Source organism: Pinus tabuliformis, chromosome 3_2 (assembly GCF_031772625.1).
Source record: "Pinus tabuliformis cultivar Carrire ecotype Pingquan chromosome 3_2, CPIR1, whole genome shotgun sequence".
Taxonomy (NCBI): domain Eukaryota; kingdom Viridiplantae; phylum Streptophyta; class Pinopsida; order Pinales; family Pinaceae; genus Pinus; species Pinus tabuliformis.
The window spans coordinates 1,062,899,077-1,062,918,012 of record NC_142302.1 but is presented as its reverse complement, the minus strand read 5'-3'; the positions used below and the strand labels follow the sequence as shown (position 1 = coordinate 1,062,918,012).

General features: G+C 36.3%; 2 protein-coding genes across 5 annotated transcripts in view; one reads left to right on the top strand and one right to left on the bottom strand.

Moving 5' to 3' along the window:
* Positions 1 to 2,564: 2,564 nt before the first annotated feature.
* The window catches only part of LOC149184280 (uncharacterized), a 219,133-nt gene continuing 202,761 nt past the window's right edge, over positions 2,565 to 18,936 (top strand). For 2 of the 4 annotated variants that reach the window (XR_016257253.1, XM_089417428.1), the window contains exons 1-4: positions 2,566 to 3,121; positions 3,264 to 3,334; positions 15,990 to 16,070; positions 16,202 to 16,319. Coding sequence is in view for 3 of the 4 variants with exons in the window: in XM_089417428.1 (XP_089273554.1) it covers positions 3,001 to 3,121; positions 3,264 to 3,334; positions 15,990 to 16,070; positions 16,202 to 16,319 (391 nt within the window). In the remaining variant the exon portion in view is untranslated. Of the gene's footprint in view, positions 3,122 to 3,263; positions 3,335 to 15,989; positions 16,071 to 16,201; positions 16,320 to 18,936 lie in introns of all 4 variants that reach the window. The other 2 variants (XM_089417429.1, XM_089417430.1) reach the window with 2 other exon arrangements.
* LOC149184281 (uncharacterized) lies at positions 11,467 to 13,754 on the bottom strand. The gene is made up of 2 exons (XM_089418879.1): positions 12,410 to 13,754; positions 11,467 to 12,299 (listed from the first exon to the last, which is right to left on the bottom strand). Exons 1-2 carry the CDS (start codon positions 13,584 to 13,586, stop codon positions 11,704 to 11,706), a joined length of 1,773 nt encoding a protein of 590 aa, XP_089275005.1. The 5' UTR covers positions 13,587 to 13,754; the 3' UTR covers positions 11,467 to 11,703.

The window sequence follows — 18,936 nt, the reverse complement described above, 5'->3', positions numbered from 1 at the left end:
AGCCTTTTACAATGTCAAAATTATAGTGAGCTCGGGAGGCTTCTCTCCAAGCTTTTTGAGCATAGGAATAAAATCTTAAATCAAAATAAATAATTTGTTTCTTTAGGTCCGATAGACCAATGTTTGGTCTCAGCGGACGTTAACCACCATCATCATCATCATCATCAATAATTAAATTATATTTTTAAATTCTAAGATAAAATAAATACAAATTAATTATATTCTAAAGTTTGGTCTCAGCTGGCGTACGTTAACCATCATCATCATCAATAATAAATACAAAATCAAGTAATTTAATTAGAAGATTAATAATAATCTAATTTCAATGACGTAGTCAAGTTTTAGAGACTAAAGTATTAAAAAATGATAATTTTATCTTTTTTTTTTAATAAAAAAAAATTGTTTTCTTTAACTACAATATTCTTATAATCATTTAATTTTGCAAAACAATTTAATAAGGTATAGAAAATAGTATATTTAAAAAAAACAACTATAACTATTGAAAATGTCCATGGAAATAGATTTTTATACTATGTGAGGAACTAATAAGACTATTGTTGTCGTTGAGTAGGTTTAGATTCTCTAGTGTCACAATGAAGCATTACAATTAACAAAACATCTCAATTTACCAATTAGTAAAGGCCTAGTCTAACTTATAGATGAAATGGTTTTAATTTTAATCAAAATCAAATAATTTTTTTAAAAACTTGAGTTTAAATTGTTTACTCTGCATAATTGGATTGCCCCGGTATTTTAAAGAACAACAAATCTTGAAATTGTATGCTGGATTTTGGTGAATTCCGGTGAAAAATATTTTTTCTTCTATAAGTTAGACTAAGCCATTAGTAAAACCTAAATTGACTAAATTTTAAATTTTAACACTAACATGAATTCAGTGTTTTTATTTAATTTAGCTATATTTAAACTAAGCGACATGTATTAGCTACTACATAAAGTTTGTTTTAATTAAATTTCAAGTAAATTTTAGCTTGTAACTTTTCAATAAGCATCAAATTATAAAACAATTATGAGTATAATATTAAAAAAATACATTGATGTGTTTCTTTTTAACAAAAAATCATCAAATATAAATTTCTAATTATATTTGCAAATAAATAATAATACCCTTGAGAGAACATGCTAGGCATATATAAATTTATATTAATGATAAAGAACATGAAATAATATACTAGCTCCAATGATTTCAGTAAATATTAAATAATATGAATAAAAAAAAAAGAAAAAAATCTTCATTATTTTTACACATAATTAATAAAGCAAAAATACATTTTAAATTGTAACTCAACCATCCAAATATATGTCATAAATATTTGGTTGATATATTTTAAAATTCAATAATTAAATTAAGCCAAAAAAACACTAACTATACGAACTTATTAAATTCATATTAAATAAATAATCTAAAAGTAATAATAATACGGGTTGTTAGAGTTATAACAAATATGGACAAGTTCATTAATATGGCTATCCCTCGTCGTCACGTTTATTCAATTCCAAATATATGTTAAGGTGTGAAATTGTATTACAAAGACGAACCATCATTTAGACGCCTCGCCTCTCTAATGCAAGGGTTTAAAGTATTTATGAGAATATATTTATTAAGAATTTAAATATGGTAGGGATATTAAATGCAAATAAGGAAACAATAAGTTTTATTGGGTTGTTTTTAAATAATATTTTAATGTTAATTATAGTGAAAAAATATTTTATATATTTGTGTTTTCTTCCTAAATTAAATTATATAATTTTTTAATATCAATAAAATATGAGTAAAGAATTATTAATAATAAATTAAAATGTTTATTAATTTAAGTAAAGTGAATAAAATTATTTTTTTAATATTTATATATTTTTTGGAATATATTTAATTTGTTTTTTAAAAATATTTGGGAAAATAATTATTTTTTGAAAAATTTATATTTCATTTATCATTTGAAGCAAAGTGAATATATATATATTTTTAATATTTATATTTTTTAAAGAATATATTTAATTTATTTTTCAAAAATATGTGAGAAAAACAATTAATTTTTAAAAATATTTATTTTTATAGTAGAGTTTAGCTTTCTATGATCCATATCAAGTTTGTAGAGTTGAGGCTTCTGTGATCCATAACAAGTTTATGATAGATTTTTCGGCGAAAATCACATGAGAAACCATTTGTCACGGGTTTCGAACCAACCCGTTTCGAATCCATATCAAGTTTATATAGGATTTTTCGGCGAAGATCATATAAGATAAATGATGTCTCATTTGATCTTCGCCAAAAAATCCTATATAAATATTTTTTTTTACTTTACAAAAAAATTGAAACTTTTTAGACGATTTTCTCCCAAAATAATAAAATAAAATAAAATTATCATTAAAATAAAACATTATTATTAACGTCAAGTAAAATTAAATTCTCCACCAAAACACTAATTTATATTCAATATTTTAACTTTAATTTTATTATATCTAATAACACTAGTTTCTCTCGCTACTAAGTAACCCTTGTAACACTAGTTACTCTCTCCCTTCTATGTAACACTAGTTACTCTCCCTGCTCCGTAACACTTGTTTATTTATATGTAACATTCCATGTTTGTAGTTGCTGAATGGTCGTCGGAGTTGTCACTTCCTTGACGCTCAAACACTAGTCTGAAAGGACGGTAAAGGATTTCCAGTATCTTTCTAGTGAAGCAGTTCTTCGGTGGTGGTCAGAAAAACGAAAAAACGGGTAATTAGTGGGGAGGAGAAAGGTCTGGCATGCCTCTCGGAGTGCACGGATGAAATAAGTGCATCGAGGGATCGAGGCTTGAAACCCTCCGAAACGACCGTCCATAATTACATTAGAACCTCTGCCATCTTCCAACTAATTCAATCAGCGACCTGAAACTCATACATGTATTTAAATGACACATGTTTTTCACCCCAAATAAATTGCTCATCAAGAATAAGTTGTGATAATTTTAACCATTACTAGAGGGGAGATCAGCAATGGCGCAAACGGTGGCAGAATCGTATTACCACGAGAACGAATACTTTCTCCAGCATCCCACCTCACCTCTAGTCTCCCCAGAAACCCAACTTCAGACCCTAATTCATGAAAACAGTTTATGTAAGTTGTCATATCACAAAAATCTCCTATTTATTTCAGCTTTTGTCAGCCACCAATGCATCCGCATACTAAACCCTGCAAGTTGTTTTTAATCTTTATATTTGGCTTAAGTAATTTGATACTTTGAACTGCCGAATACCAGTTTTTGACAGGCTGGTGGAGTCGATACCGGCCAGATTTTACCTGCCCAGCGAAGACCCACCGAACCCCGGGGTAATTTTATTTTAAACTTTAAGCAATTTGAAGGGTTTTAGTCGGGCTTTATATTTACTGACTAGGGCATTTAGATGTTATCAGTAAAGTACTATTTATAGAGCAGAAGAAGCACTCTTCTTATTCTAGGACCGCAAATACGCATAATACAAGAGGGTGACCCTTTTTTTTCAATTGAAGAGTTGAAATCCCATGAGAATATATTTGTTAATTGTGAACTCACACTGAGATTACTATGTGTAAGGTTTATCAGTCTTGTTTAAACCATACAGTTTTACGGTTGCAGAAACATTTACCTAGAATAAAAATATCTAAATATAATATTTTGATTTTGGCAAAGCTCAGCCTCAAACGTAACTTTGTGTTTTACGGTTGCAGAAACATTTACCTAGAATAAAAATATCTAAATATAATATTTTGATTTTGGCAAAGCTCAGCCTCAAACGTAACTTTGTGTTTTGTTGGCAACCTTCTTACTTTGGATTGAGAGGTCCGTCCAGCGCGTCTACCAATTTTCTATAATTTTCTTCATGTTTAGCCCTGATCTTAGACTGCAACACAAGTTTTAGAGGCATCATCATAAATCTTAAACTCGAGAAACTGAATTGAACCATAGAATTTGATTTGTGGTTGTAACTTATATTAGCAGAAACAGAAAACGAAATGGGGATCTACAACGAAATGAGAAACCAGGGCCCTTCTCTATGCATATTATGTATGTAAAAGATAATTTAAGGATTCCAAATATATTCACGACTCAAAGTAATCCAACGTGTGTAATGTTTTATTGTTATAAATACAATTACATTCAAATCATTATGTTTAGGTGTTCATTTTTTGTTTTCTAAAAATCCGTGGTTATTGTTTCTAAATGCTGCCTTGGAAATGCCCCAAAAGTGAAATTTCTGCCATATCTTGGAGAAACAGTAGGTTGTCTTACCATCTGGTAACATGGCTTGTAACAAAGGGATTTTCAAAGTTGACTTCTTTATGGCCTAGGAGCTATCCATGGAAATGCCCCAAAAGTGAAATTTCTGCCATATCTTGGAGAAACAGTAGGTTGTCTTACCATCTGGTAACATGGCTTGTAACAAAGGATTTTCAAAGTTGTCTTCTTTATGGCCTAGGAGCTATCCAAGACTCAAAATTAATGCATTCTATGTTATACATAAAATCACTTTTAAATCATAATGTTTAGGATAATTTTTTTGTTTTCTTTTGCTTAGAAAAAGGATAAAATTTTTGATGCAGGAGCATACAGCTTAACAATTTCATTATGCTCTAGTTAACTTGGGGGGTCTTGTGTTTTTAGGGAAGTTGGATTCTTATGTATGTAATTATTAATGTTTTGAATGGTTAGAATATAAATTAATTAGATATTGTGAGGATATTTGTAAATGCTCTCGAATGTAGGAGAACGTGAGTGATGATGAGAGAGTTGGAAATCAATTGTAAATCTTAGACTAGAAAGTGGTGTCATGATTCGTGGAACTATAGAGAATTCTTAGGGATTACTGGAGTTAAAAGTGGACTTAGAGGATATTCAGGATTTAGTTCAACATATTTAGGATCTGAACCAGAATTGGTTAAACAAAACCTTTTGTATAAATGTAAGCCTAAAAGGCATAGAGAGAATCAGTCAATCAGATAGGCAATCAACAGTCAGTCAGTCAGTGAATTAGGCCTACGGGCAGGAAAGGAAAGGCCACTGATATTGAAAATTAGGCCGAGGAAGAAATTCCTGTGTAAATGTTTGTTTATTAATATAGATAACTCGATTCTGAGTTTGTGTGATGTGTATTGAGTAGTTGAGTTATAATCTGTGTGTGGACTAAAGTAGATCTGCGTAACATAGGTTGCAGATGCAGAACCAGAGACGAAGTACAGAGAAGTGTGTTACGTGGTTGCGCACAGAGAGTATTGGAGAGATCCTTCACAAGGAAGGTATAACTGTAAGGCTTCCTAAAACCCAAAGGTTTATGAAGGAAGCGTAAAGACGCGAGCGGACATCGAGATCAGAACAAGTGAAGATCGTGAGGCGAAGACAAATACACAGGCAGAAAGCCGAATGAGCGATTACACAGTAAGAACCAAAAGAACGTAACGGTGCACAAGAACCGTTGGATCCATCAAATCAACGGACGAGGTTGTGTGCGATAGACAACTAAGATTAAGTCGCGCAAATAAAGTCAAGAAGATGAATGGCGGAGATTAACACCACGTGTTAGCAGAAGGACGGAGCAGTCTTCGCAAGGGGTAAGTAGTTTCTCGCGTGCCCTAAAGGTGGTAAGCGGTCTTTCAAAATTTCACGCGATTACCCTTAGCGGCTGACACGTAGCAAACGATGGAGAGAGAAAACCACTTTTCTCGCGTGCTTCCAATCTGATATTGATCGTGCAAATATCTGTGCAAGATTGTGCGATAATCGTTGGATCGAGTGAGATTGATCAACGGTGGTGATCAGCCAAGTTTGTTGGCGAGCGGCTGACGTGATAGCTGTTGGATCGGATGAGACCGATCAACGGTGGAGATTGGCTAAGCTAGTTAGTGGTCGAGTGATGCGATAACCATCGGATTGAGGAATGAGATCGACGACAAAGATTTAACGCGCTAAGGAGAGCATCGATATATGTGCAAAAGGTTTGAAGAATGGCGGAAAGGTAAGGTTTAAGTGTGTTTATGAAATATTTCTATTATATGGAAATTATAATAGAAATAAGTGGGGTTAAGGTATTATTGTTTAAGTTGAGTTTAACCAAAGTCTAAAGACTATGGTATGGTTGATAAGCCCAGGTGTAATCTGATTAAGGTATGATTAAATAGCTTCCGCTTAAGCATTTAATTAAAGAGAGTTAAACCAAAGATTATGGAAGGTTTATAAGGTTCCGCTCAAAGGTTTATTAAAGTTAAGACTTTGGATAGTTAAATCAAATGTTTTCACATAGAGTTTATAGAAAGAGCATTAAACCTTGATTTGTGAAGGTTTTACTAAGCCAAAGGAATATTTGAAATTCCTAGGTCATGTACACACAGTGTGACATGCAATTTATTTGTATACTGTGGGTATATGCGGCTTAGGCTGCATCATTGGGGTATATGCAGCTTAGGCAGGCATCATTTTGGTATCAGGGCAGAACAAGGAAATTCTCTGTGTAAGAATTCTTTGAAAAAACTTAGAACAGAGTTATGTTGTGAAAGTGTGTATGCAGACAAGAGGAGATCAGATTTTAAATCTGACAAATAGTAGGCACACAAAGTGTAGCAGAATTGCAGATGCAAAGGAAACAAAGAACAATCCATTCAAAGTGCAGGTGAATGGTAGAACAAGATCATGCAGAGGTTTTGAAGATAGCATGTGAGAAGATTGCAGCAACCTAGAGCAAGGAGTGCTCAATTGGTTCCAGAGGAGAGAACTAGAGAAATACCAAAAGACTGAGCTCAAAGGAGAGAAGCTTAGTGAGGCATGTGTAGCAAGAATGAGACTTGTTACTGTAGAGGTTTTGTTGCAGCTCACGGGAAGATCATAAAGGCAATTCCATAGAGGATGTGGGTAGAATTGCTAAGGGATGAAGAAAGCTGGGAAGAGTTTCTGAGTGAAAGAAGAGGTGGCCAGAACCTAGTATTTCGTTTGTGATTGAAATACAAGAGGACAATTGTGTTCTTAAAAGGTGCAGATGAGTTGAAGCCTAGAAGGAGCAGAGAGAAGTGCTCAAAGAGGTTCGAGAGAATAGAGAACCAAGTGCTTGCCAAAAGACCAAGTACAGAGGAGAGCTTGGTGAGGTAAGTGACAACAGGGAGGACTTGCTGTTGCAGAGGCTTTAATGCAGCTCATAGTAAGTGAGTGAGGAACTCATGAAGATAGAGAAGAAGATGACTACTGATAGTCATAACAGAGATAACAGAGGTTCTGAGGAAGACCACAGTAGAAGAAAAGTGAAGAAGGAGGATGCCAAGGCAAATGGCAAGAGAATGAGTCAAGAGGAGCGTGACAAGGAGATTGCAGAGTTAAAAGAACAACTCGATGTATTAAGGATGATACTAGAGGAAAACCAAAGACAAGGTTGGGTCTTGAGGAAAAAGGCAGTGAAATGGTCTAAGTTACAAAAAAGGCTACAATAGAGGCAAGTGAAGTGGCTGGTGGAAAAACTCAGAGAAGTTGAGTTGGAAATGGAAGTTTCCATTTGTGAAGCAGAACAGGGTGAAGTTTTGGGTAAAGATGAAGACTGGAGATCTGTGGAAGATCTTATGAATTATTGTGAGAATTCAAGACAACAAGGAGATATGATGACTGAAGCATCAAGTGAGACCACAAGGTCTTATGCTTTTAAAACTGATAATTTGTGTATGATTGCAGGTATTGCAGGAGAAAAGCAACTTTGTGAAAATGTATTCAGAATGGATGAAGATCTTGAAGTAAAAGATGACAAAGGATATTTCTCAGAAAATGAATAATTTGATTGGTTATAGCAGGAAGAGTCTATGGATGAGTTACTTAATGAGGGAAGACAGTCATTTAAAGCTGTCATAGAGATGGAAGATCAGGATTTTATTCTGATGAAGAATGAAGAAATATTGTCTTAGAGCGGTAATCTAATGAATTTGATTAATGTTATTGATGAAGAACGAACGCAGGATAATATTAATGCAGATGATGGGGCAAGGATAGCTCTTGAAGAAGGCTTACAGAAAGACAACAACGCAAAGTGCATTGAAGAAGAAGGACATCTACTGAAATATGTTAAGAAAGAAGAAGTCTATGCAACAGATTTAGCAAAGGGAGAAAGGACATCTGATGATTTGTCAATAACAAAGGAAGGTATGGAAAATTGTGTGAAATTTCCAAATTCTACTCCAATTGAAATTATTGAGTTATATAGGAAATTAGACTTTCAAAGAGGGGAGTTGGAAAAGTAGAGGATGTAGACTCAGGATAAATTGCTCAAAAAAGAAGACAAAAAAATTGTCATGAATGACAATCATAAGGAAAAGAGAATGGTAATAGAAGTTTAGCAAAATGACATTACAAAAGAAGGAATTCATTATTGTGAACCAGAGTAGAGAGATATCATTGAAACAGATGATATGGAGGAGAGTTTAAATCAACATACTGATGTGTTGACAAAGGAATTGAAGGAAGACTTGGAGCAGCATACTGAGATGTTGCCAGAGAAGGAAAATGTAATGAGGCCTTATATTTTTAATTCTGATAATTGTTTTATGATTACATGATTTGATGAAAATGAGACAAACATGTTTCAAGTTGAAGAGTCAGTTTTAGAACTGAAGAAGACTGGAAGTTGCCAGGTTGGACATGCTAATGAGGAAGATGAAAAGCATGAAGATACTATGCTTGAAGAAGTTAAATTGATTGTCAGAATCAGTCAAGGAAGTGAAGGACAATTACTGAGGGTTGTCAAGGAAGAGGAAGGAAAATATGCTAGAATTGATGAACAACATAGTGATGTATTTGAGAGGAATCAAGTACAAAGGAAATTGGAGGACAATTTACTTTTTGAAAGTAAATTTACAGATATTAAACAGAGGTTGTTTGGACAACAACAAGAGGGTAAGGATGAAAGGGCGGTAGTAAGAATCCAACAACTTCAAAGAGAAGACAACAAACAACAGTTTGAAGATGAGTGGACAGAGTACAACAACAAATGGCAAAGTAATTATCAGTTAGAAGATAAATTGGACATAGAGATTGAAAGAATAATGAGATTGATGAAGAAGGTGCCTCATAAGAAAACAACAGTAAGAAGGCCATGGAGCAATAGAAAGAGAAAGATAGCAGTAGACTGTGAAAGCATAGCTAGTGGAGCAAAGCAACATAAAGTGTGGAAACCTGGAGAACAACAACAAACAACAGCAGCAACCAAAGACAAATTACAGAACAAAGTATGGGATCCAGGAAGACAAAGGTCGGAAGCACATGATCAGGAGATCATGATTATTTTAACCTTGGGAGTCTGATGCAGGAGCATATAGCTTAGCAATTTCATTATGTTCTAGTTAACTTAGGGGGCCTTGTGTTTTCAAGGAAGTTTGATTCCTATGTATGTAATTATTAATGTTTTGAGTGATTAGAATAGGAATTAATTAGATATTGTGAGGATATTTGTAAATGCTCTCGAATGTAGGAGAACGCGAGTGATGATGAGAGAGTTGGAAATCAATTGTAAATCTTAGACTAGAAAATGGTGTCATGATTCGTGGAACTAGAGAGGATTCTTAGGGATTACTAGAGTTAAAAGTGGATTTAGAGGATATTCAGGATTTAGTTCAGCAGATTTAGGATCTGAACCAGAATTGGTTAAATAGAACCTTTTGTATAAATGTAAGCCTAAAAGGCATAGAGAGAATTAGTCAGTCAGATAGGCAATCAACAATCAGTCAGTCAGTCAGTTAGGCCTACGGGCAGGAAAGGAAAGGCCACTGATATTGAAAATCAGGTCGAAGAAGAAATTCCTATGTAAATGTTTGTTTATTAATACATATAACTCGATTCTAAGTTTGTGTGATGTGTATTGAGTAGTTGAGTTATAATCTGTGTGTGGACTAGAGTAAATCTGCGTAACATAGCTTGCAGGTGCAGAACCAGAGACGAAGTATAGAGAAGTGCGTTACATGGTTGCGCACAGACAATATTGGAGAGAACCTTCACAGCGAAGGTATAACTGTAAGGTTTCCTAAAACCTAAAGGTTTACGAAGGAAGCGTAAAGACGCGAGTGGAGATCGAGATCAGAACAAGTGAAGATTGTGAGGCGAAGACAAATACATAGGCAGAAAGCCGAATGAGCGATTACACAGTAAGAACCAAAAGAACGTAACGGTGCACAGGAACTGTTGGATCCATCAGATCAACGATGAGGTTGTGTGCGATAGACAACTAAGCTTAAGTCGCACAAATAAAGTCAAGAAGATGAATGGCGGAGATTGGATGGAGCGGTCTTTGCAAGGGGTAAGCAGTTTCTCGCGCACCCTAAAGGTGGTAAGCGGTCTTTCAAAATTTCATTTCACGCGATTACCTTTAGCAGTTGACACGTAGCAAACGAAGGAGAGAGAAAACCACTTTCCTCACGTGCTTCCAATCTGATATCGGTCGCGCAAATATCTGCACGAGATTGCGCGATAACCGTTGGATCGAGCGAGATTGATCAACAGTGGTGAACAACCAATTTTGTTGGTGAGCGGATGACGTGATAGCCGTTGGATCGGATGAGACAGATCAACGGTGGAGATCGGCTAAGCTAGTTAGCGATCGGGTGATGCAATAACCGCCTGATCGAGGAATGAGATCAACAACGGAGATTTAACGCTCTAAGGAGAGCATCGATATATGTGCAAAAGGTTTGAAGAATGGCGGAAAGGTAAGGTTTAAGTGTGTTTATGAAATATTTCTATTATACGGAAATTATAATAGAAATAAGCGGGGTCATGGTATTATGGTTTAAGTTGAGTTTAACCAAAGTCTAAAGACCATGGTATGGTTGATAAGCGTGGGTGTAATCTGATTAAGGTATGATTAAATAGCTTCCGCTTAAGCATTTAATTAAAGAGCGTTAAACCAAAGATTATGGAAGGGTTATAAGGTTCTGCTCAAAGGTTTATTAAAGTTAAGACTTTGGATAGTTAAATCAAACGTTTCTGCATAGAGTTTATAGAAAGAGCATTAAACCTTGATTTGTGAAGGTTTTACTAAGCCAAAGGAATATTTGAAATTCTTGGGACATGTACACACATAGTGTGACATGCAATTTATTTGCATACTGTGGGTATATGCGGCTTAGGCTGCATCATTGGGGTATATGCAGCTTAGGCAGGCATCAATTTTCAAATGCTTCTTAGGCAGAGATAAAATAAGATAATCATACGAGTGTCGATTATATAACCAAAAGGCTTGGTTAGTGGGAATTGAAGAAAAAAGCACAATCAACGATAAGAACCTACAGGAAAGCATGAAGTAAGCTACAAGTTCTAATCAGTGTTTTTAAAACCGGAACCGGTGACCGAACCGGTCCACCTAGCTAACCGGTTTACCGACTGGAACCGGTCTAACCGGGACTGGTTTGGTCTAAACGAACCGGTTTTTAAAAAATACATTAAATAATTAATTTTTAATGAAACAAAACTATTTTTAAGATGTAAAACCATGATTCCAAGCCAATAGAGACAAAATATGCAAAGTTTGCTCATTTATATACCATGCAAAGGTGAATATATCAAAATGGCACCGAGTGCAATACATATCATCGACAAAATAGCAAAATACATAAGAAATGAGGCTCTAAATGGCCTATAAAGTCCAAAAACAATGCTGCAAGCTATGAGGCCATTGGCCTACTACAAGTCTACAGTGTACACATGATCAATCATCAAGTCCATCACCACTACTAGACACAGGATCATCATCAGGAGCTACATAGACATCATCTGGTTCAGAGTCTGAGGATGCCTCTGCCTCATCTGCAACATCAGTATCAATGCCACCAATGACAATAGAAGTGGACCTAGTGGAAGCACGAGTTTGTCGACCTGCACGACTAGTGCCTTCCATTGGTTCCTTGCCTTTCCTTGATGCCACTACTGATCCTGGTTCTGATGCCGCCACATAATCTGCCTCATCCTCCGCTAAAGCCATGTCGATATCAAAATCAGCCTCAAACACAGGATCTTCAGTCTCCTCCACCCATTCTGATGTTGGATCAATATCGTCCAACACAATGGGATCTAGATCAGGTGATTTGCTCATCATTTGGTTCCTCCTCAGTCGAAGGTTGTATTGCACAAAAACAAGATCATTTAACCGTTTTTGTTCCAAACGGTTTCTCTTCTTCGTGTGTATGCGCTCAAAAACAGACCAATTGCGCTCACAACCTGAAGCACTGCAAGTTTGACTGAGGACTCTAATTGCAAACCTTTGCAATTGAGGACACTGGCCACCAAATGACTCCCACCAATGTGCTGCAAAGAAAAAGACAATAATTAGTAACGTAGTTTATAATTTGAATTGTAAAGAACGTAAACAATTTTAACTTGAATTGAAAAACAAAATGGAAATTGGAATTGCTTACCTGGTTGGTCCACATCTCTTGCCATCTTTGCCAAGTTTTTGCCAAAAGTACCACTTGCTTGATTGAAAATAGTAAGCTGTCTATGTATATCCAACTGGTCTACATGGTTAGGGACCATGCGCTCCAAGCAATCAATCAATCCAGCTCTGACCTCCCCATCATGCTGATCTCCTAGCCGATTTTTATAGTGATACCTTGGGTTCAAAAAATACCCGGCTGCATGTATAGGACGATGGAGTTGATTGTTCCATCTGTTATCAATGATCTCCCATATACGGCCATATTTAGCTAACCTGTCATTGTAAGCTGCCCGTATCTGCTCCTTTGCCTGATCCATAGCTTCATAAATGTAGCCCATGGCCAATCTTTCCCCATCCACCAACCTTAGCACCTTAACAAGGGGCTCGGTAATTTTCACAAGCTCTACAGACCTTTTCCAAAAATAAGTGTCTAACACTTTCTTTTTGGTGTCTTTTCCATCTGGTCTACGAGCCCACCGAGATTCAGACCATTCATCAGAGGAAAACATTTTCTGCAAGTTTCTATGTTGACCATTGAGACATTGCAACGTGAGGAAGTGAGTTGCAAATCTCGTAATTGCAGGCCTAACAAGCTCTTTGCCTCCAGTGTGTTTCCTCATTAGGCTCAATACCCATGAGTGGTTGTAAATGTATTTTGTAATGCACTTGGCATGCTCTACAGTGTTTTTTACCCACTCCACCTTGCCTATATCCTCAAGCATGAGGTCTATGCAATGTGCAGCACATGGAGTCCAAAATATGGTCTTATATTTGGCCTCAAGCATCTTTCCAGCAAGAACATAGTTTGAGGCATTATCAGTGATGACCTGCACAACATGCTGCTCCCCAACTTCCTGAATAATGTTATCCAAAAGCTCAAATAGAAGGCTTGCATCCTTTACCCTATCAGATGCATCAACTGATTTCAAAAACATGGTTCCTTGAGGGCAAGAAACAAGGAAATTAATGATAGTGCGGTTCTTTCCATCGGTCCATCCATCTGACATAATGGAACAACCTGTTTTGACCCATGACTCTCTAAACTCAGTCAAATACTCATCAATGGAAGATATCTCTTTTTGCAAAAGAGCTCCCCTCAAGTCATGCATACTAGGGCCTTTGAAGCCCTTTCCTGCAGCTATAACAGAGTCCCACATAGCTTGGTAATAAGGTGAGCGAGCAGCATTAAATGGGATATCTGAATCATACCACCATCTAGCAATGTATTGGTGAGAAGTTTCTTTGCATTGTTTTTTCCAATGCTGATCCAAAGTGGGTTGAGAACTTGGCTGGGAGGAAGTGGGATTAGATTTAGAAGAAGCAATGGTGGCGGAAGATGAGAAATAACTTTGGATGTTTGGTCTCTTTGGTCCTTTTGATGGTTGGCCAACTCCAACAGAAGGATGAACATAGTGAAAGGGGTCATTGGTGGAAGGGATAGAAGTGGAGTCTTGAATCTCATAATCATCATACCCACTCTGTTTCATAAGATTCATGGTTTCCATTAATTCCCTCTTCCTTGCAATTTCATCTTGGATGGCCTTCTCCCTAGCCTTATCCTCATAAAATTTTTCAAGCTTGGCAATGTATTCTGCCCTAATAGGACCTAACAGTTCTTTTGGTGCATCACATGGCTTTACTTGGCCTCTTACCCCAGCCAAGTGTTGTTTCAACCTAAGAATACCCCCACCTCCAATAGATTTATGGCATAATTTGCATATCATTTTTCCCTCAATTACATCACAATGAGCCCATGCACTGTCCTTTCCTTTTGGAGCCATGTTTGCTTGAAATAATAACAATTTGCAAATAAATCTGCCATTTAAAAAAAAAATTGCAGCTAAGGAACATGGAAAACCAATGATAAATGTAGGAAAAAAAATGCACATGCAAGCTACAAAATTTGATAGCATAGAGCTAGAGAGTTCATAGGCTTAGCATAGATGATAGATCATTGAAGTGAGAAGTTTATAGCACAAAAAAAATAATTCATGGACAGCAGACCCAAATGAGGAATTATCAAGTGCAAATCCTTACCTGGAAATGCAAAGTAGCTCCCTTAGCCTCCTCTTGATGATGGCAACTCCACTGACAGCTACACACTATCTCCAAAATAGCTCCAACTCCAACTCCAAGATGACTACTTCAGCAAAAACTCCACACTCTCCAAGCTCACAAACAAACTCACAAACACTCACAAACACTCCAAATCAGTTGTGTGAGACAAATGAGAGTGAGAGGGGTGTCTTATAGCAAGTGTGAGGGTGTTTTTGGAGGGAAAATCCCTTTCCCTCACCCCCAAAACCCCTAAACCGCCCTCATTTCCAAAAAACCGCTGCGCTTTTTGCTTGACCGGCGGCCTGTCCATAAACTGGCCGGTTTAGGACGGAACCGGCCGGTTAGCAATAAACCGGCCGGTTCCGCCCTAAACCGGCCGGTTTTTACCGGTTAGGGCAGATTTCCGGGCAAATGGTGCTGTGAACCGGGTTTTTCCACCGGTTCCGACCGGCCAGCTAACCGGCCGGTTCCGCCCTAAACCGGCCGGTTTTTACCGGTTAGGGCAGATTTCCGGGCAAATGGTGCTGTGAACCGGGTTTTTCCACCGGTTCCGACCGGCCAGCCTAACCGGCCGGTAACCGGTTTTTTCCACCGGTTTTGGAAACTATGGTTCTAATTGAACAGACACATGAAAGAGCATGATCAAGTAAGGTCGGAAATAAATGGAGAGGAACAGGGGCTGGATATGATGGTGAGGCCCTAGTTCAGTAGCAAAAATGTTCATGATAACAATTCTGTACCGTTCTTGTTTCTGTGCTATTTCTTGGAGAAATGGTAGGTTCCCATACTGTTTGTAGTACACATAGGTTGTAAGAAAGGAACCTACCAAGTTGACTGCTTGACTGCTCTATTCGTGCTTTACCTTTGTACCTTTTAGTAGTTGCTTTGGTATTCTAGTAATGCAGCTCCTGCTGATGATCCCATTTCTAGTAATGGTGATGATTTTGATGAGTGATCATATTGATCAGTGATTTGTAGTACGCCAGTGGCCCAGAAGCTTGTAGCATGGTTTTGGAAGCTAGAGGCCATTTAGAGCCTCATTGATTGTTTATTTTGTTGCTGATATGTTTTGCACTCTGTGCCATTTTAATATATTCACCCTTACATGGTATATAGATGAGCGAACTTTGCATATTTTCTCTCTAATGGGTTGGAATCTTAAAAATAGTTGTTTTCTTTAATTAAATTCCCAAATAAAAATTAATCATTATATATATATTTTAAAAATCTGGTTCATTGAATCCAAGTCAATGCTAGCTTGAGTCCAAACCTTGTTTGATAGGTGGCCAAATCGAAGACAATTCCATGTTTTATAACTATGATTTGTGGGAAGTTTTGTTCTGAATCTACATACATTTTCTCGCAACAGATAATTTTTGCAATTGTGTGAGAGTGAATTGTTTGTGCACATCCCAGTTAAATTAAAATACTGCACTAATCTACTTGTCGATAAACGCCAAAGAGCACTGCTTTGCTCATATAAGGTTTCTGATGTGTTGTAGTATTATGGCATGAGCAAGGCTGAAAAATTTGCAGCCAGAAAAGCAACGCAGGAGAATCTTAAGAAAGCACGCCGAGATCGGGTAAGTTTTTGGTCATGCAACTCGAGATGTTGAAAATTTCTCATCATTAAAAAGCTTTACAATGGTATACGCGTGCTTCTTTTTTTCTGAACTTATGTGTTTTATTGCTTTCTTTTTTGTACTGGTTGCAGCTGGATCCAGAGAACTATGCTAGTACTTTGGAGCTGGTGAAGAGGAATGCTGAAAAAGAACAACAAAAAAAGCTCAAAGATGAAGAAGATGTCCAAAATGTGTATATCGCATGCAAAGGTAAGCATGGTTATGAGTTGTGTCATTGCAGTTGGGAAAGCTATTTAAAAAAGGTAAAAATTTGTTAAATCAAGCATTGGCAATCTTAATGGTGGATATTGAATGTAATGGGAAATATAATGATGAATTGGATGGCCTGGCAATTTTCGTAAAATTCTTAAAATAATCATTAAGATTCTTGTATATTTTGTTAAACTTGACACACACAGTGCACACAAGAAGATATATTTTGACATGTTTTGAACAATAAATGATGCTTTATAATGTTTTCAGAAAGTCATGGAAAAATTGAATCAAATATTTTTGTCAAACTGAATGGTGAATTTTATCTTTTTCTTTTTGCACTGGCAATTTTTTTGTTTTTGGCAAAGTTCGTTGTCATCGAATTTGAATACGAGCACAAACTAGGTTACTTAGATTATAAGCATGCACTCAACTTTGCAGTACAAAGTGCTGTAGCTGTATTACCTGAATATCAGTTAGGTATGTCTCTCACTTGGACCTTTTATTGGGGTTGCTATCAGGATTTTATTGAAGCTAATGAAAGATTTATCACATATACATTCATGAAATGGCACCTGTAACAACCTTCTTGAAATTCAGTATGAAATAACCCAGTTTCATAAATCAATGGCACAGACAAAGATAAATTGGCATATTTTATACTGGAAGGTATGGTGGAAGTACCAGAGAAGGCTATCTAAAAATATTACAATTTCGAGATGTAAAATAAATGTGAGAGGAAAATACAAAGAAGGGAGGTGGCGGAATACTGTGTTGTATTAATACTAATATGAGAAAAGGCTTAGGGTCAAGTTATGGATTGGAAAAAATAAATTGTTTGCTCAGTGAACAGCTGCTAGGTGCTTAAATACAGATTGAAAATTTCTAGGTAAATTTTACAGACAGTAGGACGTTTAGGAAATGGTGTCTTTTTTTTTAAATTTTCCCCTTTAAGTTCATTCAAATCATTTTTTCACAAGCATCTACACCTGCTTCAGATTTGTATTGCAGCTCTTACGCACTTGAAAGTGGAGTTGTAGAATTTTTTTAATGGAGCAGTATCTTTGTAAGGTTTTGTGAGGGTACAATTGACAATGCATAAATACTAAATAGTTTTCATATAAAAGTTGTACATGAAAATAAAATTGGACCACTTTTAGGATGCACTGAGCTTCTAGTAGGATCATTGCTTGCCTTGAAAACAAAGAATTGTTTTGCTAAACTGAGCTGAGATTTGAGGGGAACAAGCATGATGTGCATTTGTTTCTTTTCATATGCAACGTCCGCTTATTTCTCATATGGATGTCTAGGGTAGGAGTGCAAGTCAGGGGAGATAAAACTATCTTAGCTCGTTTCTGGCTGCCAATTGTCAAGCTTATGAAGTTGCACCGACAGGTGTGATGTGTAGAAAACAAGTTAATTATATCACAGCGAGAGAGAGCCATGTCATAATGCTTACTTGATAATTGGTATCCAAAGTATGAAGTAGTTTTTGCTGCATACTTTAGGTATTTCAGCATAACTTAGATATGGAATTTGACCTGAACAGAACCTTTGGTTGTGAAAAACCCTAACCTGTAATAGTCTGTATTTTATTAATTTTTAAAGTTTAGCCTAGATTAGTTCATATTAAGAAATAATGTTGTCATAAACTCAGGTTAATTGATATTTCTCTCACAACTTGATGGGAAAAATATGGCAATAGCATGCTATATGTTGTTGGCTTTTAATGGAATTCACATTTGCTACTTCATACTGTCATAGGTTTCTTCAAGATTCATTTGAGATCATATTTCAACAAAATTATAAGATTTTGCAAAACCTGTGGAACAAAGAAGCCAAAAACATAGTTGATAAGTACGAAGAGACGGAGCTAAATGGAAGAATCATGCGTCAACTCTAATTGTTTGCTTGCCATTGTTGTTAAATGTCCACTGGTATCACCATAGGAACCATAACTTTTAAAAGATAGTCAGAATGTTTACCTCTGGTCAGTAGTCAACCAACTAGAGGGATTGACGATTTTCATTAGATGAATTAAATTGGATCAGCTCAACCATGGCTTCAGTTCAGCAAGACAAAGCTAGGGAAGATGTGCAGATTAGCTTGGTTGAAATTCTAAGGCCAAATAAGAGTCATCTTCTACATCTTCTCCTTTTGTGTGATTGTAGCATGCAACTTGGTGTTATAGGCATCTGATATTCAGTTCTAGAGTTCCAGCTTTGTATAATTCAAGAACAATCTAGAAATGACTCCTCACCAGCATAATGAGGACAAGGGGGATTAGGCACAACCAGCCCCAGAGCGTAGTTCGTGTTTCTAATGGATAATTGGTGCCTTCAAAATTATACTCTGGTTGGATAACCATACTGAGCTTCAAATAAATGCCAAGATTATTTTCAATAGGTGATTCTTCGATCAGTCATATATAAAACCTAGGAAAGGGCTTGGAGCAAATTTAGAGATGATTTTTTGTCTAGCTGGCTGATGGAATAATCCTAACTTGAAGTGAGGGTATCTAATATAATATTTTATTTGATCTTCATTTTTGGGTAGAAAAGGTTTTTTTTTTTTTAATTACAAAAGGATGGGCTTAAGCCCTTTTGTTTTCCTA

Coding starts and splice junctions, on each gene's coding strand:
- LOC149184281 (XM_089418879.1), bottom strand. CDS start 13,586: ATGTGGGACTCTGTTATAGCTGCAGGAAAGGGCTTCAAAGGCCCTAGT. Junction 12,300..12,409: donor AAGAGATGTGGACCAACCAG/GTAAGCAATTCC, acceptor TTTTCTTTGCAG/CACATTGGTGGGAGTCATTT.